The following is a 27,805-nucleotide window of genomic DNA, read 5'->3' on the forward strand; positions in this document are numbered from 1 at the left end:
CTGGTGCTTTGTATGAAAACAAACCAATTACTGAACAATATGTCCTATTTGACATTTCATTTGGTATATAGAAATGTAATGGTGCACAGTACCCCTTTCAGTGCCCAACAGCTTATAGTCAGAAGTATCATCACCTCCAAATATCTGAGGCTTATTTTCCACTTTTAAGCAGTGTTAGAGTGAGAAACACCTTCCAGTTTAATCCCCCACTCTGTTCCTCTAAATGGCCTGTCATTCTCTCAGTCTCGGAGCGTAAGGAAAGGCAGCCTCTCTGCAGTTATCACTGATGTCTGTCTGAACAGCCACAGAGGTCGGACTCCATCTCATCCGCACTTTCCATCAAATGACATTTAAATCTTCCCTGATTTTCGTGGTATGAACAAACAGCGATGAGATTTAATTTGCCTCTTGGCTGACATTTCCTGCCTGCTGTCCTCGAGGGCCTGATAACGGAAATCTCTTTTAGCTGCTCTGAACATGATAGATCGTTAAAATGGTGGCATAATGAACTGTTTTGTCCTCAGGTGGATATCTCGATGGCTGCAGGTGATATTAGAGGCTTATAGCAGTTTAGTTTGTTTCAACGTTGGTCACAGCCCACACACCTCCTCTGTGTTTCTTGAATCTTGAAAATATAGCCACATTTTCTACATGGGGGTACTGTGACAGACACTCTGGCAATAATAATGAATTTTCACCGCAGCCTTTCTGTTTTTCATCTTTTTACAAGTTGGGGAAAAAGGAAGCCTACAGTGCACAAAGTTGGGAGAGCAGATACCAGCAAAACCTTCGTGATCAAGAAGGTGTATTTTAACTGAAGGAGAGCAATGAAGGGAGTGACTGAGAGCAGAGGAGGAGTTTTTCAAACTTGTTTGTTGCTTGTTTGCCTCATTAGAACATGACACTCCTGATGTGTACTTTATCAAAATGCTGGTTATGAATATTCTCCAGACTACTGCAAGATCAACTGCAAAGAGCAATTAATGATTTTCCTTCAAACTGATTGCCTCTCTGAAAAATAAGGACAATATATTGTGTGCTTAATATATTATGGTCTGTATTGTGCATAAAAATACAGTTACGTGATCAATCAGATGAACCATAAAATGCCCTCTTTTGTTTTAAAGAAAATGTATGTTTGTTCTGTTTCTGTGCATTGAAAACTGTGACGAGCCAGGCCGCTGGCAGAGAGATAAATATGAATGTATGAGGAACATGTTTTCTTTGACAATTGATAATTATGTGATTTGTGTTATTCGAACATTTTGCTGAAATGTACAGTATGTATTTTAGTCCCAGGCAGATCCACAATGACTCCACACAGTATTGTATGCATATCATGTTTGCCATTTGTTATACATGACAAGATGCATTTTGAATTCTGTTTGCATTCTGTTTATGGTAATCAAAAGATGACTATTTTTTACAATCAGCATGTTAAAAATGTGGCTACTATGGATCATTTGTATTCATTGCATCTGTTGTACAGCTATGGATGATAATAGTTTTTGAAATAAACCCGTTCCTCCCAAAAAAAATGCCTGCCTGTGTGTTGTTGCTTTCATTTTCACAAACATCTGCAGAAAAAAAGGAACATGCACACGGTGTTTCCGCAGGGTTCTTCTCCTCAGTACAAAGACTTTACTTTACCTGAGACTTGCAAACCAACTTCACCAATCTTTTTTTATTAACCTGGCATGGTACAATGAGTTGCTCTGCAAACTTATTGCCTGACTTAACTTAGAGCTATACTTCTGTGTAACTTGTTCCTCAACCTGCAAACCATTTTCATATCAAATGGAAGTAGTGAGGTGAAGATAAAGGCAGAGAATGCTGCCAAATGTACAAAGTTTAATTATAGCATTACTATACATCAGTCCTAGTCTCTAATTGGCTATGAGAATAATCATTCAATTTCTTAAAATACAGTGCCCTTGAAAATTACATCCTATGAGAGGTAAGTGGTGGTTAGGCAGCAACAGGTGGCATTTCTAATTCACTCACTTCATTAGCCCTGTTTCATCATTTCCACAGGTTAAGGAGGGCCACTGGCAGGGTTGCAGGTATAATTGGTTCTATCATTGCTGGCTACCTGCCAGTGAGTACTATAATCAGTCATGCAGCTCCTTTAATATGTACAATGTTCAATGTGTGATGAACTTAATCAATCACTGTAGCTGCTAGAGAAATTATAGGTATAATAGGGGTCAGGATCTTTATTATAAATCTCTGATTAGTTGCCATAGTTGAGCAGGGATACACAACTCGCATGAAGCATTGCTTCATAGGCCTATACATCAAAGACAGGGCCAATTGAAAAGGTTTTATAAATGATATCTTAAGGAAAGAAAGATCTACAGTGTGTCCAAACACAAGTGTGTCCAAACTTTTGACTGGTACTGTTTATTTGATATTTTAATTCCCACACTGAAAGACTGCCTTCAGCTGTATATTCTTCTCATTTTTTCCTTCATGGTTCAAGTTGATATTTTTCACTTTTTTACTGATTTGTCACAAAAAATTCTGTGGACACAATCTGTCACATATTTGCTAATTTGCATGTGTTTAAAAATATTTGTTATACAGTATATTAAATGTATCTCCTGCAGGTAATGTCCACATACAAAGGTGATGACAACTCTGTTGTAGAAGGAAAGCTGATTCTTTTTAAGGGCTATTCTTAAAATTCAATCTTTAATTCAGATTTAGCTATGCGCATTCCTATTGTGTGTATTTGGGCACTGGTTCCCAACCTTTTGATTTTGTGCCCCCTAATATGCAACAAGGTTTACTTTTAGCCTCTCATCATGAACAGTTCAACCAAAAAATTATCTCCCCAACCCCCTTACTTTATATAACTAATTTTCCTCCAGAGTCTTAAAGAAAGCAAACCTATCCAAGAAAAACAAAGATTAGAGGAAAGTCTGAAAAATACTTTGTGCAGCAGAGTGCTTTTTTATGTTGTCCTCTTCAGTTATTTGTTTTATAATCCCTTAAATTAATCTTGTGACCCTCGTGGGGGTACTGAACCCCAGATTGGAAACCATGGTGTACGAGATGTACTATACTCTTTATGAAGATAAACATAATTTCAAGGCATCAATAAGAAGATTACAGTCTATTGTGTGCATGTGAAAATATTTGTTGACTAAGAAAGATCAGAGTTAATTTTCTTTCTTGGTCTTGTATTTGCAGATGTAAAAAGCAAAAAATATTATAGTGAGATCTTGCATTCCCTCAAACAAAAATGGCAAAAGAAGAAAGAAATTAAATCAAAGACAGAGTTTGTGCTTGTTTTGTAATAAATAAATGTGTTTTCAATCATGTTTTGGTGGGCAACATGTTGTTTGTGTTCCTTTTTTTGTACTTTAGCCAACAACTCCTGCATTCACCACATTCTCCAACTGTGAAATTGATGCAAAAGGGCGCAGGTGGCACAAAATCTGAGCTGAGCAGCTGGGACTTAAAATAATCAAATATATAATGATGTGAACAACAGAAATACTGGATTTTAGCCAGAAGGCCTATGTGCTTTAGCTTGAAGATCAAGGAGCAAACAAACAGGATGAATCAACATCAATTAAATATATGGATTGACAGATGCAGGCATGTCAATTAACACCATGGGGCCAGTGAGGTAAACAAGAGTCGTAGATGTTGCAAAACGTGTCTTTTGTACATATCATAAATGAACGTAGAATGCTTTTGTCCTCTGTGTGGCATTAATTTAGCCTCCTTCAAAGCGGTTTGCTACAGCATGTATGTTTTTTATTGTATTGTCATTAGATGACTAGAGTGCCTCTGGGTAAAAATGAACTTTGGGCCCCAGGTGATGCCTTGTTTGTGGTCATTTGGTTGAATAGCCAATACAGACAACGTAAATCAGTGAAAACTAAACCACATTAACAGAGGAATAACAACAATGGCAATCAATTTAAATGTAAGCTACCAAAAACACTTAAGACTAATAGCAGTAATATCAAGCAGAATATGTAATAGCAAGCAGATTTTAGGACAGGACTTAACATGAATATGCAAAATAACATCAAGTGGAGGTTGTGCAAATAGCCATAAAACAAGACAAGTAATAATACAGTTAATTAAATTGCATTGAATATGGGGCTTCTGGGACCCCTGTGGATAGAGGAATAATTGCTTTGGCCATTTAGTAAAATTAGTTGCTAATATCTTCCTCTGAACAATATAACCCACAAAACAGGCTATGAATGCCTAGTCATTTATGAAAACGGTCATTATACCGTAACAGAAAAGAAATGTGTTCATATGCTATGTATAGTTAAACATACTATATACACTCAATACATTTTCAGTTTTTGTTTTTGTTGTCAGGAAGGTGAAAATTCTACTGTATGTTTAATATTGAGAGCGTCGTGGGTGATGGTGGTGCACCAGGATGCATTATATTGAATGGTGTTCTTAATATTTTGCCCCTTTAAAGTATGTTAATGGTGTCGACAAAATATTAGGAACACCATTCAGTATAACTCATTCCCGGGTCCATACGCCGCCACCACTTAGTACGACCTCAGTAATAAACATAAAGTAGAATTATCATATTTTTTGACAATGTCAACAAAAACTGAAAATGTATACACTTTTTTTTTTTAAGTAGCCTTTATGGCAGAGCTGTTGTATTGGATTGAATTAGATTAGAGGCTACCTACACCTGGGCTGGTGGCTATAAGTAGATATCTAACCTATTAACTGTCAGTGAATAAAATAAGCTTAGGTCTTCTGAGTGGTAGCTTCAGACTGGGAACATACGAGTGGCGGTTTTAGACCCTTTTTAAGGGTCCCCAAACCCCCCCTAAATTTGATCTCAGCACCCCTAAAATAAACAAATAATTATTGTATTCTTTTTCCTAAAAATTATTTTATACAGCTTTAATTATTTTGTGAGCCTGTCTGTTAGAGATGGGACAAACAATTATGCTACAGGTTCAAATGGTTTTATTTTAACAGCTTTAATGTACTTTGGATAGTTCTGTTATTGTCTTTCCCTCAGGGTTCACTGCGATTGTTTATTCTGAACCATTATTATTATACATTATAGTAGACCACTCTACTATGTGTTAATATTTCTTGTTGTAATTTACGTTATCCAGTGAAATGAGTAATTTAGCCCCCCTAAAGGTCTGATGCTAGAATCAGCCCTGGAACATACTGTGTTAAATAGGCTACCTTACAATTAGTGACTACATTGATCACATTGGCAATATCTCCATTTTACAGTTTATATTTATTTAACTCCTCTGTTGACCTAAAATATAAAATATAATATGAATTTACATAATATGAATGCAACTATAACTAAAAGGTCAGCATGGCTTTCGGTCCATGGGCGGGACTAACAGTTCCCGGATGTCACCGTTACTACGTCATGTAAACAGGAAGTGCGACGCCAGACGCGCCGAGTTCAACTCTCACAACATGATAAACAAACATCAAAATGTTGTTAAGAGCTCACGATGTGTAACTTTGGACTGTTTTATAAACCATAACAGGACTCTTGTTAGCCTCTCCAGCTGTTGTAACTGTAGCTTGTAGACGGTTCGTATGAGTTTTCTTCCTCTGAGCTCGATCGCTAGTAAAACTTCTTGCTAGGCAGCTCGGTAACTTATGTAAAGATTTGGATGATTGTTTGCTATTTTCCAGCCGATTTTACATTCATGTAGCCCGATAAGACAGCAGTGGTAGGGTTATTTTGTTCTGTTACTTTTGTTGACTTCTATAGTTGCACAGCTAACACCAAACAGAGAGTGTTAAACATCAGCAGCTGCATATTATCGTTATGGAGGACAAGGAGCTGAGTCTTATTAACAAGAACATAACAAGGTAACTAATCACACATCCTTTATTTTTTTCGATAGTTTACTTACAGCTTGTATTGCTTAAGTTAAAGGATTGGCTCACATTTGTCAAGTCTGTCTAAAAACAATATGCACAAGCCTCCTTCTTTACAAAATATATTTAAACGTGTATTAATAATAGGAAGCTTCAGCCGTCCAAATTAGTCAAATTAAGAAGATATCTTTCAACGTTACAGTCTTTTTTGTTACTATTCTTCCACTGCAATTCAACAGGGAGACTTAAAAAGGGAATTCCTTGCCAAAAAGATTAAATGTGGCAGATATCCACTTGATATGACTAACTCAGACTGCTGAATCCTCATATAAGCTTCAGATAAACTTACATACATCCATCTGTCAGACACAATTTTATATTTTAAGACGTAATCTTGAGCTCTTTTTAATTTATTGTTATTTTTTTTTCATTTTAAAGAGTTTTCATGGACTAAAAAAAATCAATCGCCTAATAAAAATTTTAAAAATCACCAGGTTTTTTGAGAGTAAAAAGGATTAGTAGTGACTGCCCTACAATGTTTAGACAAATTGTCCTGGATGTGATCAAAGTCTTATCCTCCAAAATGACTATGTTGTTTCACCTCATTACCTTCTGTCTAGTTTGTTGGATGTCCCTCTGCGTCCCACTGTAACATCACTCAATCTACACTGCAATCAAATCCCAAGGATCGAGGGTCTGACCTCAGCTTGGCACCTGAGGCACTTGGACCTTTCTTCCAATTGCATTTCTAAGATTGAGGGTCTAAGTTCCCTCACATCCCTGAGGACTTTAAATTTGTCTTGCAACACAATCACGGAGGTTGAAGGTGAGTCTTTAGTCACCATTTTACAGTAATTGTTTCAGCACAGTGGGTGTTCCCCAGATGATAATTCTTCATTACTGTGTCTTGTGTTTACTCTGATGGTACTGTCACTGCTCTATGATCTGTACAATCACTCAGTTTTTAATTTCCCCTCCCTGTACCCCAGGACTGAATGGCCTTGTGAACTTAACTAGATTAAACTTGTCCTACAATCAGATAAATAACCTTACTGGTGAGTTGCATACTAACTGAGCAGAATTATCTTTTTCTGCACTCAAATGAAAGGACTAACGAGTGATTCTCATGTGCTCATTAGGCTTGTTGTATCTCCATGGCCCCTACAAGCTGAAACACCTAAGTCTCCATAGCAACCACCTGCACCGTATTGATCATGTCCTGCAGTGCCTGTTGGGATTGCAAGGTTTAAGCGAGATCACTTTGAGCCAGAATGGCAGCGAAAATCCTGTCTGTAGGTCGCCAGGTAAGACACAAAATTGTGTATAAAAGTGTATAGAATCCTCTGTTTGTATACGTTACTTAAATGATGATACATTAAGTTTTGTGGAATTTACAAACCAAAGTTATATTTAAATTCAAAATGAATGTAACATAGTCCTCCCCAGTAATTTACAACATCGCCCACAAGGGTCTAATACACCCATAGATATTAAAGGTGGAGCTACCACATTTTTAACAGCAATCTCTAATGGTAGTCTCACAGTTTGTAACGTCATGCAGCCTGTGTTACCGGTAGATGTTGGCATATCACTGATATATCTGTATTCGTTACCAGATGTTCAAAAAATAATAATGATATAAGTGATAAGTGAAATGATGGCGTCATGAACATGAGGCGATAAAAACCATAGGAGATTCTGTTTATATTGTGGTAGATATCCCTTTAGTATTTCTGGGAGGACTGGACAATTATGGGTAATTTTGCAGGTCAATGAGTAGGATAATGTTATAAAATACTATGGCTTATCATTTATTTACTTTGCTTCCAGATTACTGACATTACTGATAGACTTTCTGGTTTATTCATTAAAAGTTTCTTAATTGATTTTCCAGAAAATGTACTACATTATGGCAAACATAATATTTGAAATGTATTAACAGATAAACTGTGTGTGCTGTAACTGAGAGATTTTTAATTCCCTCTTTATTTATTTATTTTGGATGAATCACTCACTAAATCTAGAGGATAATTATTGGATTTTGCAAAATAAGTGATTCATTAACCTCCCCAGTATTTTCCATAATGAAAGCACTATGAAAATCAATGGTAGTCAAACTGAGAGCCTCTGATAATGATCACTGTGGTCTATTTATCTTCCTGTTTCTGTTCATAATTGGATTGACAGCAGTTATATGAATGTACAAATCCTTTCAGTGTTTCCCTTTAGTTGATGCTCTGCACCCAATTCCTACATCTTCCTGTACATGATATATTTGCAGCAAGATGTGTTGAAAGCATGTGTTTAAAGCCACGAGGACACACATAAGCATTCTTACAACTCTTGCTGTCAATACAAGTTTATATTAGCGTTGCCCAGCTCTCATTAATTAAGCCACATCAATAGTGCATATTTGGATAGCATACACGGTAGATAGAGGTTATTCATTTATTTATAGATTATTTGATTTCGTGCATCAATAACCACCATAACACATTATGTTTTAGGTAGGTCGTATATACCAGTGATTTTACATACAGTACAGCACTTTGAATAATGTAATAACAATGTATTTGTGAACAGACACACAGTTCCAGCCAGGTCAGGTTTTCTTAATATGTGTGTGTTAATGTCCTGCTTCAGGTTACAGGGAGATTGTTATGCAGTCGTTGCCACAGATCACTGTTCTGGATGGTGTGGACCGACTGGGAAATCCATTGCATTCTGGCATAAATAGTCCCCTGGATATCCCTGGTCTTGAGGACTACGTGGACCTCCTGCTCTCCTCTGATGCTAGTCGTAATGAAGCGGTACAATTAATTTATTCAACTGTAATTCTTTTATTATATGTTGCCCTAAAATGGCCATATTCCAGTGAATAGTATTAGTAATAAGTATTACATCATGGGAAAATATTATAATTACACAGTAATTCAGTATCCACACTTGGATTATGGTTAATTATTTCTGTGCCATCAAATTCATGAATATGGCATTGATGGTGGCATAACTTGATTTCACCTCTTAATACTTTAAAAAAGTTCAGACACACTTGCACAGTAAGAAGAAAAAATCCTTTGTGTGAATACCCCCTGCAGTCCCTGACAACTCGCTTTTAAAATGCAAGAAAAGCCACTGAAGAGCGACCGTTATATATTCCTAAAGTATAAAGTTAGAAGGACTTGCTTACTCAGGACAATGTTGCTGTGTGGCAGCAGTGCTGATCACTGAGCCGCAGTACTTTCCTATATTCCGGTCTGTTGTTGTAAATGACCAAATTCCCACTAGTCACTGATTAACTGGAATACTGTGCAGTGAAGGAATATGTGGATTCATACCAGTGTAGTGACAGTGATGGATTGTGATCACGTCACCAATACTTGCAGTACTTTTCACATTCATTGCACCATATGGTAATTTCCATCTGTTTTCTCTTCCACCAACTACAGTGGAACCAACACTGTTTTCCCCTTCACAACTGTTTTAAACTGAGAAAAGAACATTTCCTGACTCCAGGAAAGTCATGTAATTCTATGTCTCAGTCGCAGTGGGAACCTTAAAATAAGACTGACTATATCCTCAGTCAAATGAAAAAAACAAACAAAAACAATTTAAGTTTCCCGGCAGGTTGTAGGCGATGTCTCCATCACCACACCCCGCATTGATGAGATTCTGACCCAGTTTCGTCAGCGGAGTGCCTCTGAAACAATCGCAGATCCAGTCGCACAACCAGATAGGCAGCGATGCCAGCGGGTTCACTCCACTGTGGCTGATCCAGCAGACCCCGTTAATGAAGAACGCATCAGGAAACTGGAGCACCAGGTGTCCCAGCTTGTCCAGCAGGTGCTTATTTATAACAGCTGAAAGCCAACAAGTTCTTTAAGTATTTGTGTGAGGTGTACATTAAATGAGATAATCGGTAACCCAGTTTAACTCATTGTTAGATTTTATTTTCAATAAAAAAAACTCTAATACTTAACCTGCATTACAATAACAGGTTATGGCCGTATTTTAGCATTTTCACATTTAAGAAATTATTCTTTTTCAAACATACATTTTGTGATTGCTTCATTTGTCACTTCTTGACTAAGTACTTGTAGTATACAGATAATAATCTTCACATCTTTTAAGTGAAGTCCTTGTACTTTAATTAGATAAACATGTTTTTTTTTAAAGAGTTCCAATACATGTTGCTGCTATTGCATATTCATTCACTGTATCGTCTTTTGAATCTATTGCTACGTTTTTATTTATCCTAACATCATTGTATTCCCTTACATATTATGAGCATTTTTGCCATATTTACACAGGCCCCTGTGGGTGACAAATCCAGTTACTCTACCAATTCTGTGGTGACGGCACGCAAAGCCAAGAAGGACACAGACCGCACGTCAGAGAGTGAGTGCGACAGTGGGAAAGAAAACCGGAGGCGCACCAGGATCCCAAAACATCGTAACACTGTAACCACGAGGACGACCACGAAGGAGACCAAGGGCAGGAGATCAGACAGGTGATTGCTGTGCCTGCATACCTTCAGTACTTAAGTTAACTGCTAGGTGTTGAAATAATATGTTTACAGGTGTCTCTCTGATTGCCTTACTGACTCACCTGTGTTACCATAAGGTCAAGGAATTTGAGTGCTATTCGGCACTTTCACAAAATTATAGAGTTTATCTTTGAGTGATGATATTCACATTCACATACTTGCCCATTTTTTGGCTGAGGCAAAAGTGTTTATGATGAAGTAATTGTCTGCAATGTCTGCATTCATTACAGCCAAACATAATATGCAGCAATGGATATTTCCATTTTCTTTAGCTTGCATCAACTTAATATCATCAGGTATCTTGATAATAGAGTAAATCCTTTTCCCTCTCAGTTGAAAGGAGATGATGAATTTTCTTCTCTGAGCAACGTTGTGAACTTTCCTCCCCTCTGTTAGAAATTACAACTGTCATCTCTCTCCCATGATTAACGACTGTGCCTCTATGGTCTACCCCCTCATTTTACTTCATCATCCACTGATGACATGTGCTTAAGATTCAGTAATTTAACTTACGTAACCTCCCAACTGTCCTCATAAAAAGCAAGGTGATTTTTAAATATTAGCGCAAACTTCAATTCAAAGTGTACTTACCTGTAAAAGTAGGTAAGTCATCTGCTTTGACCTTTTATAGAGACTGACATTAGCTTGAGGGCTGTTTATAGTCAATTTACTGCTGGTTCAATACCTGTGATTTGTTTTATGTGCAGCGATCAGGAGAATCATAAACAGAGGAGTTCAAAGTCTGCTGTTGGGCCCAGGGGGAAGTCTGGCGTCGCAAAGGGTGCAGACGCAGTGGGGCCAGCAAGGAGGGGACCACCGAGAGCTGCTATGGCCTCAGGCGACGTGAAAACCAAGTCCACTCAGGAGGAGGAAACTTACAGGGTACGGGATAGTTAGGTCCCCTGTGGACTGAATGGCAGCTTCTATTTTCATTGAATGAATGTGTTATGTAAGTGAAAAAAATGTTATTCCCCTATAAGAGGACATTAAAAATCCGCTGTGTTCCTCTGTAAAAATATATATTTGGTTGTTTTCCTTTCTGTTTTACTCAATGTATATGTGCATGCATGCAGACTATTGTGGAGGAGCGTGACCAGGAAAGGGAAAGGCGTTGGAAGGCCGAGCAGGCTGTGAGGAAACTAACAGAGGAGCTAAAGTGCCTGCAGACAAAGGTCAGCGAGGAAAAAGACCTGCAGAGCATGGCTCTGCACACCACAGACAGGTTAGAGGAAAAATGGTAGAATGCATTTATACACACACGCACACGCACGTATACAATACATGCTCACATGCACAGATGCACACAAACTTACACATGAATAGGTTCAGCAGCTCTAAAGCAGATATCATGATGAAAGGGATAATTGAACTTGTCTCTGTGGATTTCAGTTGTCAACTGCATAATGGATTCTCATCCATTTCTACCCTCTTCATTTTTCGTATTGGCTCTCTTGAGACCAGGGCTTGCTGCTTGTCTCATTCTTGAACAATGAGTATCCATCCCGCCATTAAAATTTCTCACTATCATTGTCCCATAGAAATCAAGCACACATTACCCCAAAACCTTAAATTATGCCTGCAGTTGTGTGTGATAACAAAGCTATTTAATATTAGGATCATTAACCTATACACCCATCATGCTTTTTACAAGTTATATTTAAATTCCAGAGGCTATAATTATCTATAATTAAATATTCATCTCTCTATCCTTACACGTGTGGCTGAGAGCGTCCGCGCTTCTGCACTGCACAGATAGTGCCAGATAGCCAGGAGCTATATGTAGCTTTGTTGTGTGCTGTCCTAACTTGCATCACACCCTGGTTAGATAAATCTGCATTATGGTTGTAATTAGAGGCACAGTGACAAGCATATGTCAGCAGTATTACATGAATCCATCTTAACTGTCACTTTCTAATGATACTGAACACAGCTGTTACTGTTGACTCCCTTGGTCATCAGGAGACAGAATTGGCTCATCATGGCAAATCTAAAGAGGGAGGGACTATATATGAAGCGGTCTATCAGTTTCTTAGTTGTGCTGTGTGCAAGCTTGTTTTTTCTCTTGTCTTTTTCTTTTCACCAAAGTTCCTTTTTGTATAATCATTCCCCAGTTTTTATTTTCACTATATTTACGTTTTCTCTCCCTTGAGATTAGACTTTATTATGTTACAATGTTTCTCCAATTTCACAGGCTATCACATTCGTAACTCAGATAAAACACAGACCACATACAAGGCCATCAGAAAACTGTTGATGGTTTCCTATTATATACATTTCTCCATCCAGACTGAAAGAAATCTTGCTAAAGGAGCGATCAGGGCGCTCTGGGCTGCAGACTTGTGTTGAGGAACTGGAGGGGAGGTGTCAGTCCCTAATCCAGCAGCTGGAGCAGGCCCGCAGCAGTGAAGAACAACATAAGACTGCACTGCGCAGACTGGAGGAAAGCATTTCCCATGGCGAGACGCTCAGGGCTCGCCAGCAGGCTGAAGAGGTGCAGTAGTATTAGTATACCTGGGAACACATGTATTACTGTTTTATTTCATTCATTTTAATTCTCAATTCTGTTTCTATTACACCCTGATACCTACTGTGCCACTGAACACCCTATGTCACTATCACTTCTGATTATACCAGTGCAGTAGTTCAGTCATCCAGCATGCAGAGTGAATGAACTGCAGACAGATAAAATGATTCTGCAAAGACGGTCATTCAGTGTGACCGGTTTGGATAAATCATGTGCTGACACTTCCTCAGATGAAGCGGCACCAGGAGCTGGAAAATAAGGCAGCAGCTCTGAAGAGGGAGTTGGATATCCAGAGAGTTTCAGTACGCCATCACAAAGACAAACTACAGCAGCTGCATGAACTGTTGGCAGCCAGGGAACAAGAGCACAGGTACATCTGAAGTATTTTATTCTGAATCACTGGAAGAAGGGCATACTCTATATCTACTTTATCCCCTTTTAAATACAATATTATTTTATATTAATATTTCAAAAACATAAAAAGACGGATGACAGTCTGTGGGTTATTTGTTTCTGTTGGCTGCACTGTCAAATCAAATCTGATCAAACCATATATGTACAGTCCTGATGAAGCAGACCAGATTTCAAGTTTTGAAACCAAGTTTTCTGTTGTTTTAATATTTAATGGTTGCAACATGAATTTTTAATAGTAGCAAAATTCCTTTATAAATGTTCTGTATCCAAATGAACGATTTCAGTGGAAACCCAAATCCACAACAGCCTTCTAACTATGTAATTTACACTCTTGTGCGAATAATAGTAAGCATCTAAAAAGTATTAGAAATTAGTTTTCATCCAGTTTTGAAATATCGTCCAGTGCATTTATCAATCAAAACATGATCTGCCACGCCTACACGGTCTTGAGAAATGACTATTTTTCAACTAGGTTTTCTAATAGTAATGAACATTTATTTTCACTCAGATTTCTGGATGATTAATGAGACATTCAACATATTGCATTTTCACTATTTCAAGCCAAATTTCCAGAGGTTTTAAACTTTTTGTTCACACTCCTGTTAAGTAACATACGGGTAGAGTTTCATATTATTTCACTTTTAAATTATTATAGCATAAAGACCATGAACCAGTAACCTGTTAAATAAGGCAACGTCCTATTCTTACTTGTTTGCATTCTTTCTACAGAAAACAGCTGGAGCTGCGTTTGCAGCCGGGAGGGGCGGATTTCCGTGAGGCAGTGGTGAAAGAAGTAGCATTAGCGGAGCAGAGACATGCCCACAGGGAGGCGGAGCTGGAGGAGAAACTGGCGGAGGGCAGGAAAGAATACGCTGCTCTGGAGGATGAGTTCCGCATGGCACTAACCATCGAGGCTGCTCGCTTCTATGAGGTCTGCAGAAAGATGGACACCAGCCATACAGATGGCCTTAATTTTTCTCCACATTCCCTGTAAAGTCCAGCTGAAACGATTTCTGTGGCCAGTAAGAAGGGAAATGATTGATTGGGAATTGACCTCAATATAGATAGACTTAGTGGAATTTTTTCACCCTGATGGCCAAAGCTGAGATTGAATTAGGCTCATTTTACTCCGGACAAGTAGTGTGTGATTGCTAGAGGAAGAGAGCTATATGAGAGCTGTACAAAGGGATTGAATTTGAATCAGTCTGTACTTACTTGATATGGTTAGAGATTTCATATAGCCTTTGCACAAAATGTAATCTTATTCTTGATTGCTACTGCTTGCACAATTTGCTAGTTTAAGTCTTCAACCTTTTGACCTTTTGAAAATTCTGAACGAGATATAGATTGCCAACCAAATCCTTACTTGTGGAAACTTTTGAAAGATTGCTTTCTGTTAATCCTTGACCCTTAAAACCTGTTCTGCCAGACCTCAAATGACATTGATTGATGGAATTGTCAATTTACTTTGTAATAGTTGGACCAAAGTCCCCTAAATGTCTAGATTCACATTCACGTCCATATCCTCACTCTACTTCTGCAGGTAAAAGAGGCTTGTGATCAAATGACTGCAGAGCTGTTGGAGCTCAAAGGGACCCTAAGCCAGTCACAACAGAGAGAGAAGAAATCTGGCGCTCTGGTGCAGGAGCTCACAGCCATGGTCAAGGAACAGAAGAAACGAATTTCTGACCTCATCAAAGCCAAGAAAGATGCTGTCACTGAACTAAAGGTACACCACCACATTCAAAGATCTGTCAGAATTTTCGATTCACACTTAAATTAAGAGAAAAAGTCACATTTTGTCTAAGATAGCGTAAAGATGGTCAGTTCTGGATATCTGTTAATATTGCTCAGCCTGAGCCTACAGGAGTATACGTTGAAACACGATGGAATACTAAATGGTCCAGCTGCCTTTCCATCTGTCTGCCATGACAGATGGCTGTTGATTATTAATACTGTCTCTCTGCCAGAGCCGTATGCATTCCTTGGAAACAGAGGCAGAGCAGGACCGGCGACTCAGCCTGCAACTTGAGTTGCTTAAGAAAGACAAGGGTCGACTGTTGTCTCAGCTCACAGCTCAGGAGTCGGTGATAGACGGCCTTAGGGCAGAGAGAAGGATCTGGGGCCAGGAGCTCGCTCAGCAAGGTGGGAGACATTCACGAGGGCACTTTCTGGTCACTGTTGCTGCTCTCAATGATTCTTAAAGTGTATGGCATACACTGACAGCTAGTTGTGTATTGAGACACCGTAGTGCGGGTCTTCTCTGAGTCTGTCCTACTCTATAATGTATTTGCCAGGTGGATACTCCATATTTGCCCTGGGTAAAGTGAGTCACTGTTAACATATTGGAGGTTTTACTACAAAAAAAGTATATGAAGTATGAAGATGGCAGCAACTGTTAGGTTTAATACTCTGTGTGCTGATGTTTTATTTCATCTGTTTCAAGTAAAGCCTGCCATCTAGTGGTTATTTGGGAGACACATGCTCTTATTTGTACACAGTTGCACCTTTCAAACACAGAGAAAATTCGAATGATTCCCATCCGGCAATAAAATCCATTAAAACAACATAATTGACATAACTGAAATATTTTAATATCGAATAAAGTGTATAAACCTAGATAAAAGAATAATAGGCAAAGGAATTAAGTTAAGTACAGTTTTTATATAATTGCTCCCATGAGAGATAAAATGTAATTTACATTTTTTTGTGTTTTTTTTTTTTTTTTTACCAGGAGTGTCTCTAGCTCAGGATCGTGGACGCCTGGAGGCGAGGATAGAGGTGCTGGACACTGAGCTGGAGACACAGAAGAAACAGAATGAAAGGGACAGCGATGCCCTCAAAATTAAAACCAGAATCATTGATGACCAGACAGAAACCATCCGCAAACTCAAAGAGGTAGCAGGATACTGTCACCTTTTATATTTGTGTATTTTACCACGGACATTGGTGTATGTGTATGTATTTATCCTATCCTATTTTTATCTCAAGATATGCTGAAGCAGTTTCTATGTTTCCTCTGGCTTCCTGCTGAATAGGCCTCGCAGGAGCGTGACGAACAGATACGTAGGCTGCGTGAGGAGGCGGTCCAGGTCCAGAAGAAGTTCCAGCAGCAGCTTGAAGAGGAAACGACTCGGCTGGCAGAGCTCAGGGAACGGCTGGAGCATCTCAGCCTGCGCAAGGAGGAGCTGAAACAGCAGTTGGAGGACAAGGAGGCAGAGCTCGAGGAGGTTAAAACTGTTTACAGGCAAGTTTCCCATCGCAATCATGCATACACATATTAAGCATGTAAAAATTCAGCTCTTAAAAGTTAAAACTGAAATTTTAATAAGTTGATTTAAATGTTTTTCCTTAGGGATTCCAGTAAGAAATGGCAGGAGAAGGCAGAACTGCTCACTCGACTAGAGAGCCAGGTGAAGCGCATGAAGGAGAACTTTGATTCTAAGGAACGCTTGCTGCTGGAAGAAAGAGATAAAGCAACAGAAGCTCACAAGTATGTAAAAATATCGAGACAATAAGAGCAAAACTGAATTCATGAATTCCTTTTCTTTCGTATTCTGGACCTGTATTTGTCAAGCATTTCAGGATCATTCCTAAGAATCTGCTGAAACTGTTCGATGTAAATGTCTGTGTATTTTTATGTATTGGCTTGTTTGTAATTAAGGACATGATTAACAGGCACAGTTTTATAGATGGAGCAATTATTCTGGACAGAATCCGGCACAAGATATTCAAATGCATTCAAAACCTTAAAGGATACTTGTCACTTTGAATTGAAAGTGTTTTTCCATATCTACCAGAATGTGCAAACATGTTTGCTATCATTGTTCAACTGCTGGGAGCTGGTAAGAGCAGCTGTGCAGCTCTTAAATCCTGAAGGACAGGGGAATTATTTTCTAGGTCAAGGAGGCTGATAAAATGATGTTACTCTTAAGCTTGAAAGTAAAAACCAAATATGCCTGATCCTGACAAGTTTTGTGTTTGTTTAATACATGCCCTGGCCAAAATTTACAAACACAAACATTTCTCTTCCAAAGCCAAAAAACTGAGAACTGAGACTTGTAATTCTAATCTCATATGACTGATGAAGTCTCAGCCAAAACGTGATTAGGTCGTTTTAGAGATGTTGCCCTTGAAACAGGAGCAGATGGGTGATATGATTTTATTTTAAATAAAGTTCATGTCTCCATCTGCCCTAAAAACTATCTTAATGTACCCAGAGCAGTTTGATTTACATCCACCAAGTGCCATACATTACCTCATGTAACATTATGTCTTATTTGTGGTTGTCTGTCCTACAGAGATGCAGTCGAGAAGTTGCACTGTGTGGACGATGCATTTCGTCGGCAGCTAGAGTCTATCCAGGCTGCCCATCAAGCTGAGCAGCTTCGATTGGCTAATGAAAAGCAGAAACAGATAGAGCAGGCCAATCAGAGGGTAAGATGGAAACACATTTTTGCTGTAGAAAAATGTACATTCTTGGTCTAGCAGATCATTGTCTCCATGCAGTCCAGCAAACAAAAGAAAACCGTTTTGAAAATCATCAATAGAGAAAAGTATGCAACACCTTTTATTCTGATATGCATTTACAGAATTCACCAGACTAACAATATCGTCAATAAAACTGGCCTTTATGGGTTTCAGCCTGTTTCTTATCTCTAATCATGCCTATTTTAATTATTTGCATTTCACCCAACAAGGTATTGTAAATCTCTTGAATCTCTCTTGAATGTGATGACTACGACCACATGTTTTCTGCAGCTGAGGTTGTCTGTATTTTAGGTATTTGATGTGGAGGAGGAGATGCGTCAACTCCTAGAGGAGATGGAAACTAACAAGAGAATCATGGAAGAAAAAATGAAACGTCTCACCAGTGTACTGAAAGACTTTTAACACATGAAGTATGACTCCAGCTATGGCAATGTATGAATATAAACACAATGCATTTTTTAAATATGTCAATTAACGTGTTATTTTTTTATGTTAAGTTATTGCTGTTTTTAGTATAATTTATTTTCCATTAAATTCTCTGAGAATATTTCGTTGTCTCTTTTCTTACCAATAACAACATTTTATTCAATCAAATTCCAGATGTGAAGTAAACTGGGTGAATGCATTTTCTGTTAAAGAACTTTATACAATTAATCTTCAAAGAGTAATCTTAATACTGGAAAATGAGCATAGGAAAGACAACAGTATTTTTACATTTTGGCTTGGAATTTGACCATTTTGCTTTGTGAGTGTTACATTTTCCAAGTAAAATGATCATCTAAATGATTGATAACATCCTATTATCTTTCATGCTTAAATTGGGCGGTTCATGGTTAGCACCATTTACCCAAAAACCTGAAAACAAAACCAACAGAAAATAGATTAAAAGATATACTTGATCAAACTAAAATACTTATGACAGGTCAAAATTTCTGGACGAGTCAAATGTATGAGATATTAAGTCATAATTGTAACACAGTACAGTAAGTACAAATAATGAGATGATGATTTACTAATATAAAATCCTTAGATAACAAGTCAAACGATATGTCAAAATTTGGAAATAAGACATCAAGAGTAGATGTTTTTGTCATTACACATTACACACAAATCTTCATAAGATTTTTACATAATTAAAAAAATCACGATTTATTGTTCACATGGCTTAATTTAGAATATGAAAGTTTCCCCTCCTCCCATGAAATGGTCTCACCCACTTCTCTACTTAAAAAAATGCATGTGTACAGCATATTGAGACAATATTGATTTAATGTTGGCTTTTCAATCATGACCATCATACAATGTTGATTCAATGACATTTTTTCAACATTTAAACTATCAAAAGGTTGAGCCGACATTGATTAACCTTATCAAAAAATCAACCCTAGTATTGACCATGATTAAACGTTGAAATAACAACTTTTATTATCTAGATAATAATGTTAAGTAACACATTTTCATTCAAAATGAAGTAAAGCATTTACCTCCGGGGCAAAATTATGACAGTAGACTTTCAGTAGTTACTCATAAATCTGGTGTTCATTCTTTCTTTAAAAAAAAAAAAAAAAAAATCATGCTTATTTAATTTTTCACTCGTTTCTTTCTTTTTTCTCATCTTTTCTTCTTTTTGCTGAAATGGGCTCCAATACTTATTATCGATTGATCAGTACGCTGATAGCGCTGGCCCTGATCATGTGGTCTCCATGGTGACAGAAGGGGGGGGGGGGCGGAGTCATATTTCGGGTGACAGAGAGAGGGCACGAGCTGGACAAGTGTTGCCGTGGCAACTGTAACCCAACGTAACGTCTGTTCATTTAAACAGGTACTGCCGACGTCCCGTTGAGGTAACAGAGACGACGCGTCTGAATGAAAAGAAATGTACGTAATTTGTAGTTTAATTCAGGTGCGGCTCACTAAAAACAAGTAAAAGTTTCTTTTTATAGAGAGAAGATGGAGTTTGAGACGACGGAGACGGCACGCTCGACACCGAGTCGTCACGAAAAAAGTTTGGGGCTCCTTACAAGGAAGTTTGTCAGTCTGCTGCAAGAGGCGAAGGATGGCGTCCTTGATTTGAAAGTGGTCAGTGAAACGGCGAGGGCAAGCTCACTGTTGTTGGTTTTTTTGGGGGGAGTTTAATCGTTGTTTTTTTCTGGTGGCACCATTCAGCAGCAGATGTGAACAAAGGACTGTCCGTCACAAATGGGGCCAGTCAGGTGCATTGATTTGTTTTCCCAGGTGGTCTTAGCTGGCCGCCATTAGCCAGGCCTCGTCGTTTGTTTGTTCAACAACACAAACTCACAAGCAGTAAAAAGCTGTATTTAATTTTGGATGAACTCAGAAGCAGTAAAAAGCTGCATTTAATTTTGGATTAAGTCACAAGCAGTAAAAAGCTGCATTTAATTTTGGATTAACTCACAAGCAGTACATTTTTTTATTTGTCTTTGGATTAAGTCACAAGCAGTAAAAAGCTGCATTTAATTTTGGATAAACTCACAAGCAGTAAAACGTTGTATTTGTCTTTGGATGAACTCACAAGCAGTAAAAAGCTGCATTTGTTTTTGGATGGTGTGGGTAGTTGCTAGTCTTCTGTAAAATAAGCTATAAATCAGCTTTTTCCTGTTCATTATAGGTCAACTGGAAATCCCAAAATGTTATTTTCTTGCTTCTTAACCTGCCCATTTTAATTAAGATTCCCATGAACCTCCTTTTAATTAACCTGTGGTGGTCTTCAAAGACCATCTTTGCTACATCACTGCTAGTAAGTAGTTGGACAGTCTGACACTCCTACTCCGTATTTTAATGTGCAAATGTAATGGCAGGCAAATATAATACAAAAAAAACAAATAGTTTTTGATATTATGGAAAAGAAAGTCATTAAATTAAGGCACAACCCCATAATGCCAAGAATGACACAATAGGTCTGAGACTTTTGGAGACGAGCTTATCCAAAGGCTCATAAAAGCGAGGCAAGACAATCAAGGGTTAGATGACAGTGAGTTTTCTCAGAAGTGGTCGTTTGCTATCTTTATATCAAGGATCACAATCTTGAAATCTATTTTGCCATCCTTGACATTTTTGTACTTGTGTGTACATTACGCATATTCCTTTTCAAAATGTCAAACAAATGTAAAAAAAAACTTGATGTGCTAACCAGCGCTTGTTCTTTTTGAAGGTTACTTCCTGCCATCTCTCAAATTATTATTATTTATGGCTGTCAGCTGTAACTACTACAAAGCTCCATAAATTGTGAGTTTACTATCTGCTCTTAGTGTTTTGACGTGTGGCCAGAAACTACTTCAGTTTATTTTTCTTCCTACAAATCCATCTTCTTCTTCTTTTTTTATCACAGTGATTGAGGAGTTTTCCCTCTCTACTTGCGCGCCAAAGCTAGCTAATGTTTACACTGCAGGCTCCTCAGACCCTTCCCCTCCTCCTTCCTCCTCTGCTATTGTATAACTGTCCTCTTATGCCAAGGGGTTTGATTTGCTGTTTGTGCAGCTTAATTTGCCAAATCCTCCACTTGTTGGCTTTGCTCTAGTGTCTCTTTTTTTTCCTTTTTTTTTTCTTCATGATGTACCTTGTCAAAGAAAGTCCTTCCACTCACCAAGACTTTTTTGGGAACGTGTTTCCAAATTAACAGGCTGCAGACAGCTTGGCAGTGAAACAGAAGAGGAGGATATATGACATCACCAATGTGCTGGAAGGTGTGGGGCTGATAGAGAAGAAAAACAAGAATATAATCCAGTGGAGGTTTGAAAAAAACAAGTTTTCACTGTTTTTCATATTTTAGAATCAGTTAAATGTTAATTTGTTACTGACATTTTTGATCACCTTCACTGTTTTGAAACCTTTTGAAAATCTCTACAGTATTGTATGTAAATTAGCATCTTCCTCACCTCCATTCATTTTTTTTCTAGTGAAATTTGTTCCTTTTATAATGTCAAAACAGTACCAGCATTTTGACTGTTGTTCTCATCTCTCATTAATCTTCGTGTCCAGGGGGGAAAACAAGGGAAGCCAAACCCAGGAGGTGCAGGAGCAGGTGAACGTTCTGAAGGCCCATCTCTCTGAGCTAGACGCTCAAGAGAAAGAGCTGGACAACCAGAAGGCATGGCTGGAGGAGAACATTAAACACCTCAACCATGACCCCGTCACTAACATATATCCTTTTGCGTGTTTGAGGTTCAATTCTTATTCAATTCAGGTCTCCGTTTTTGTGCGATGTCTCTTTTCTTCACTTCACAATCATGAGTGTACAAACTGTAATTTTGTGCCTTAACAATTCATGTTAAGTCAAGCTAAAACCAAAAACACCCCATCCTCACATTGTAGACTATTCAAAAGAAACTTCCTGTTTCACTGAACCCATTCAGTGTTTAAAACATCTACTACTGAGCCTCTTTCATTTGATGCCATTCCAGTGAAATGGTGCTTGGTGTTTTTTGTGCTCTTGATTCTTTGTATATCTCTCTCTCTCTCTCTCTGCAGTTTGTAATTCTGCAAACTCCCTCTACAATTTGTAATTCAAGGCCTTCAAAAATCCCCATTTGATCCTTTTACCTCTGTTTGCTTATTGGACAGAGAAAATACTACAAAGAGAGGATTATAAATATAATTGCTATTGTCAGTCTCTTGTGGAATCAGAGCCAGGCTAATCCCGACTTGCACAATGCTCACGGTCTTGTTTTTCCAGTTTATTGCCTCCATTTTCCTCATATGTAATCCTGTTCCCATTTCCTTGACACTTCCTCACTTATACGTTTGTGACACATGAAGACATCTGCAATGCCTTCAGTGGGGACACTCTTCTGGCTGTGGTGGCTCCTGCTGGGACTCAACTAGAGGTGCCAATACCTGAAATGGTTGGTCAAAAGCATGCTTTATTGAGTTTAATACATTAGGTTTTGTTCTGATTATTATAATAGTCAGCTAATATGGCAGACCATATGTATTCTGTAATAAGCTGGCTAATGCCATGTTAAGTGTAATTTGGGTGCTATACTTTAGCTCCTACTTTAAAACATGCAGGTCAAGAATTAATGACTGTAAGCTGATCTCCATGTTGCTGTGTTTCAGGGGCAGAGTGGTCAGAAGAAGTACCAGGTGAACCTACGCAGCCAGTCTGCCCCCATCCAGGTCATGCTCATCAACAGGGATTCAGACTCCACAATACCCGTGGTGTTCCCCGTGCCGCCCACCGACGACATCTGCCCAATGCCAACGCCACCTAGCACCCCCGCCAGCCTCCAGAGGTTCCCTCTCTCAACGTCTGCGTACTCCACTTCCAACACCACCACCTCCTACTGCAGCCAGGATTCTCTCTACTCAGACCAGCAGATGGTGCTGCCAGAACATGATGAAATGCTGACGCCCTCGTCCACCCCTCCCGACGTGCAGATGGGTAAGGACAGGGACTTTGAGATTTGAGAATGAGTGGGTGAAAAATTGGCTTGTTATGGGGAAAAATATATGTCATAAGTTCCTCATGAAAACCACAAGTCATGCACTCTTTTTGTGCAGAATCTCTTATTTGACACATGCAGTACGAAGGAAAGGATTAAATAAATATAGCCAGCCAAACTTTCGTTGGATTACACTATTAATAAAAAAATAGGGGAATAAAAAGCACAGAATAAACACTTCCCCATAATAAGAAGGTGGCGTAACTCTAACCTGAAACCCAAAAGTACTGTCACACTGGAGCAGTTTAATTTTTCTTTCTCAAATCTTCCACTACAAGTCAGAGGATGTTAAATTAAGTCTGTCCTTGTTGTAGCTGCTATAACATTTTGTCAATTTCAGTGTCCTGTGTAGCATCTTGACCAAATGTTGGATGTCCTCAGTGATATTGGCTGAATACAGCTGGAGTTTCAAAGTTCATCATCCATCCATCTGTCCATCATCAGGTCGAAGTGTGAAGCTGCAGTCAGACTATTCATTTCTGTGTGGAGACGCATTTTGATTCAGTTTGTGAACTGTGCTTCGTGCAGAGTTCATTTGATTGAACTTTGTGAAATCGCAGAGCTCTTGTGATGTCCTTCCAGACTTGGGGTGAGATGGATTGGGAAATAGAGAGAAACACTCTGCAGTTGTGGTTGCATCATGATGTATTAGACTTTCATCATGCTCATGTGGTAGATTTAAGTGAACTGTTATGGACCCACCTGTATGTGAAAACTTATCAGAACTATATATTAAAAACCTGAATAGCACAGATACCGTACAGTCGAGAATGGTAAAATAAATTCCAGGATTATCCTTCCAGTAACTACGATGTTAAATAAACACATCTCTAAAACAGTTTCAACACAAACTGAACTTTATAAACTTGACGCGCTGTTGTATAAGCCTGCATTACTTTTAGCCAGGTGTCCCTAATAAACTTGCAGTTTTTTCCTGCTGTTGTACATTTTTTTTAGTCCGGTAATACAGTTTCAAGCTGACAGTTTTCCATTCAGTGAAACTCCAAAAAATCGAAAGCAATTAACTGCTGACCTGAGTTGTCAGGAAATCAAATCCTGAAGAACAACAGAAAGGAAATACTGGCCTTGAGAAATAAATCATGAAAATCTGGGCGATTATTGTTCTTAAAAGGTTGCTCTTTAGCAACTGACTCATACTCAAATATCAAATGTCAGCATGTGTCAGCATGTAGGAACAGTATTTAAAAAAAAAGACTTGCTCTCATCACAATGTAATGTAACTTAAAGCATATTAATGTCATTCTTAGTGGCTTCCTTGTCTCAAGCAAGTTTCAAGTCTCAGCAAGTTGTGAAAGTGTTTGTGTTTCAGTGATTCGAAACCTGCATTGAGAATTCAACTTTTTTACTGTTTTAGGACGGTAACATTTCAACAGCTTGTAAGAAATTGGCTTAAACGTGCAAAACTTCTTCAAAAGTGATTTTGAATTTTGGTTTATATGACATATGCTAAAATATAAAACAGTGTGTAAACTTTCAATACCCAATATTTGTAATGCCTAAAATGTTCCTTGCCATGAAACCTGTATACTTACAATTTGACGGCAGGAAAAGTGTCTGCATTTGTTCTTCTGGGAAGAGACTAAATATAGAATGTTACAGGAAGACTTCATTAACTGAATGTAGTTTTATAAAAGATGAGTCAGTGTTCTCTTCTAGGAAACAGTCAGGGCCCCTGAACTGTCAAAGTGAAACCCAGTCAGGAACGTCTGTCATCAAAAATGAGGAATAACTGCAACAGCAACTCAACATTTACTGAACTGTCTTTACTCTTATACTCTGCTGTAGTCGCTCTCCCTGTGCTTCACCATACAACTCTTCCTCTTCTTATAATACCAGGTCCAGACAATTGAACTCCACAACACTGGATGTGTAATAATCCATGAAAGGCCCTGTGTTGCTAATTATTCTTGTCACACCTCCTCCCATCCCCCTCTGCAGTATGTCACGCTCAGCCTGCGCCAGTGTTGGAGCAGCAGCAGATGCACCTGGCGGGCCACGAGTTCCAGTCTGTACTGGACATGAGCACCCTGTTGAAGCTCAACGCTCCCGGAGACCACATGAAGGATGACAGAGAGGGTAAGGCGCAGCGATATGAATAAATACAGTTAACACCGAGCAGCTTGCATACAGCTGTGTGATGTGGGGAAAATGTAATGTTTGTTTACAGTAGAGGCTTTGAGGGGGTCATATGCTTTTTAGGTCCCTCTGTTATTTATATACAGTGCTGCTGTGGGATATCCAAGTAAACACAAAGTTCAAGAACATATTGGCCAAATGCCAGTGAATTTATTAGGTGACTGGTGAATTTGAAAAGGCACAGTAGGTTTCCTCCTGCCTGCATCTCGAGTCACGACCATTCAAAGCGGTTTGGGCCACCAACCGCAAATTTGATTGGATGTGAAATTCACATTCAAATCAGCGTGTCTGCCAATTTGCATCAGAAGAAGAAGAATTAAAAAAAGAAATCTGACAAACTATCCAAACAACAACTAGTGTGGCATTTTGTTCTGGGTGGCTGATTTTAAGTTCACATTACGTTAGACGAGGGGAGACAACAACTGATGAACCAAAAGTCCAAAAGCATTTATGCAAGCTAACTCCGTTGACGATAACCACTAAACACAGTGAAAGCATTACTTTCTTACAAAGCCGTTCATAATCACTGAACAGCCTCCCTATGACCATTTGTTGTTTGGATATTTGAAAACTGGTGAAATCTTTACTACTATGGTTTGTTGAGGTGGCCTCTGCAGGCAGCTATTGTCTGCTGAGAGGTGGCTTCCAAGAGCTGGCCAATCAGAACAGAGAGGGCTCATCGGGCTGGCGGCCTTAAAGAGATTGGAACTAAGTTGGCTGAACTGAGGAGCTTTTTAACTAATCATGCAAAGATATTCCAGTAGAGCACCAGATTAGAAAATACAGACCTGTAATGTGGATAAAATGTCCCCTTTGAGATCACTTTTTATTGATTGTATTGATTCCAATATGACTTGGACTCATGAGAGACATACCTGAGTGATACCTTGTTGCTTATAAATTGACATTAAACTGTCAAATACGCTCTGGAGTAGAAGCTGTAAAAAAAAAAAAAAACAGTGCTTTTCATGCTGTTGCAGGATCTGTTGACCTCATTGATGAGCTGATGTCTACTGATGGTAAGCATCTCACAGCCTGTTTTGACAGTTATAGATTACTTAGACTGCATATATAATTTTGATTATATGTCTCTCTCTGTCCTACTTGTGTTTTACAGTACTCTCGTTGATGCCATTCTCTCTACATGCAGGCATAGACTACAGCTTCAACCTGGACGACAATGAGGGAGTGTGTGACCTGTTTGACGTGCAGATCCTTAATTACTGATGGCTGACGGGGGGCTCTGCTATATGCTTATACAACCTCAGGAAGCACTTTTTGCATCCCTCTAAAGACGCTTCAAAGATACTTTCTCCTATTTTTGTTACAATTGCACAGCTGATAACTTTAACACGCCATTGTCATCTATCTTAAAAACCCTTTACACATGTAAGATTTCACCGCTTTGCACCAGACAGCTTCTTTTTACTAAGCTGGGCTTTTTTGCCCTCAGCCAACACAAAACATAGTGCCTGAGGATGAGGATAATAAGATATTTATGTAGCTACAAGTCATTATGTCTCCACTGGATTTTTAATGATTTACAGGGTAAATATTCACAACATTCCAGAGAAATGAAGTGCCTTAGTGGAAGTAAGTCAGGATGAATCCTTGAGCCTCCTACTGCACTTTTGCACGTATATATATATATATTTGTAGTTTTCCACATCTGGTGGAAAGCCTGAGACTTGAAGAAAACTGCTTTACTTTCTGTTGTTTTCTCAACATTTGGGACTGTGACAGTGTTTTGCTTTAGCTGATATTTACAGTAACTTGTACTGATTCAGTGTTGGCTTTTAAAAAAAAACCTTATTGATACAGGGTTGATAATCTGGTTCAGGGTACATAAGCAGACTGGGTAACACTGGTATAGTACCTTTCCATAGTTATATTTGTTGAAATGGCATATTGTATTTAATGAGTGAGTGTTTTTGTTACATTTTGTAACCTTGTTCTCATGTGAAAATGCCAAGAAGTTTTCTTTTCTAAATTATTGTGACACTGCCATTTTAAGGCCTCTGAGTTTTTGTTTTATACATTTTTCTCATTATCACAGTTATATATTTGAATAACTAATATTTTTTACTTAATTTAAGAGAAACAATCCTTGGTTGTAGTTTTGTTAAAACTGAAGCTGGTTGACTGCCTTAATTGTAATTTAATAATTGAATTAGCCATATTTCTGATCTGAAATATCAGAGCTTAAGAGCCTCGGTCGGCATTTTTCTATGTTACTTTCCTTTGATTGCAAGAAGTAATGTTTTTATTACATTTAGTTGTTTATTTGCACGTTTTTGAAATTTCTTTCAATAAAGGATTTAATCTCAATTTACAAAATTTTCTTTA

At 38.4% G+C, this 27,805-nt stretch overlaps 2 protein-coding genes across 2 annotated transcripts; both read left to right on the top strand.

The window, feature by feature from the left end:
- Positions 1-5,803: 5,803 nt before the first annotated feature.
- lrrcc1 (leucine rich repeat and coiled-coil centrosomal protein 1) lies at positions 5,804-18,340 on the top strand. Its single transcript, XM_062428789.1, has 19 exons — positions 5,804-5,856; positions 6,486-6,691; positions 6,855-6,920; positions 7,005-7,169; positions 8,509-8,675; positions 9,493-9,708; positions 10,176-10,375; positions 11,119-11,293; positions 11,485-11,633; positions 12,698-12,902; positions 13,166-13,305; positions 14,079-14,280; positions 14,893-15,078; positions 15,320-15,494; positions 16,084-16,247; positions 16,388-16,596; positions 16,705-16,842; positions 17,651-17,786; positions 18,132-18,340. The coding sequence occupies exons 1-19, from the start codon at positions 5,813-5,815 to the stop codon at positions 18,240-18,242; spliced, it is 3,054 nt and encodes a 1,017-aa protein (XP_062284773.1). The 5' UTR covers positions 5,804-5,812; the 3' UTR covers positions 18,243-18,340.
- Positions 18,341-19,790: 1,450 nt separating this feature from the next.
- On the top strand, positions 19,791-26,686 carry e2f5 (E2F transcription factor 5). Its single transcript, XM_062428787.1, has 8 exons — positions 19,791-19,919; positions 21,481-21,590; positions 21,840-22,001; positions 22,594-22,702; positions 22,917-23,241; positions 25,262-25,399; positions 26,440-26,478; positions 26,610-26,686. The coding sequence occupies exons 1-8, from the start codon at positions 19,791-19,793 to the stop codon at positions 26,684-26,686; spliced, it is 1,089 nt and encodes a 362-aa protein (XP_062284771.1).
- Positions 26,687-27,805: the final 1,119 nt, after the last annotated feature.

The sequence above is a fragment of the Scomber scombrus genome, chromosome 11, assembly GCF_963691925.1.
Source record: "Scomber scombrus chromosome 11, fScoSco1.1, whole genome shotgun sequence".
NCBI lineage: Eukaryota > Metazoa > Chordata > Actinopteri > Scombriformes > Scombridae > Scomber > Scomber scombrus.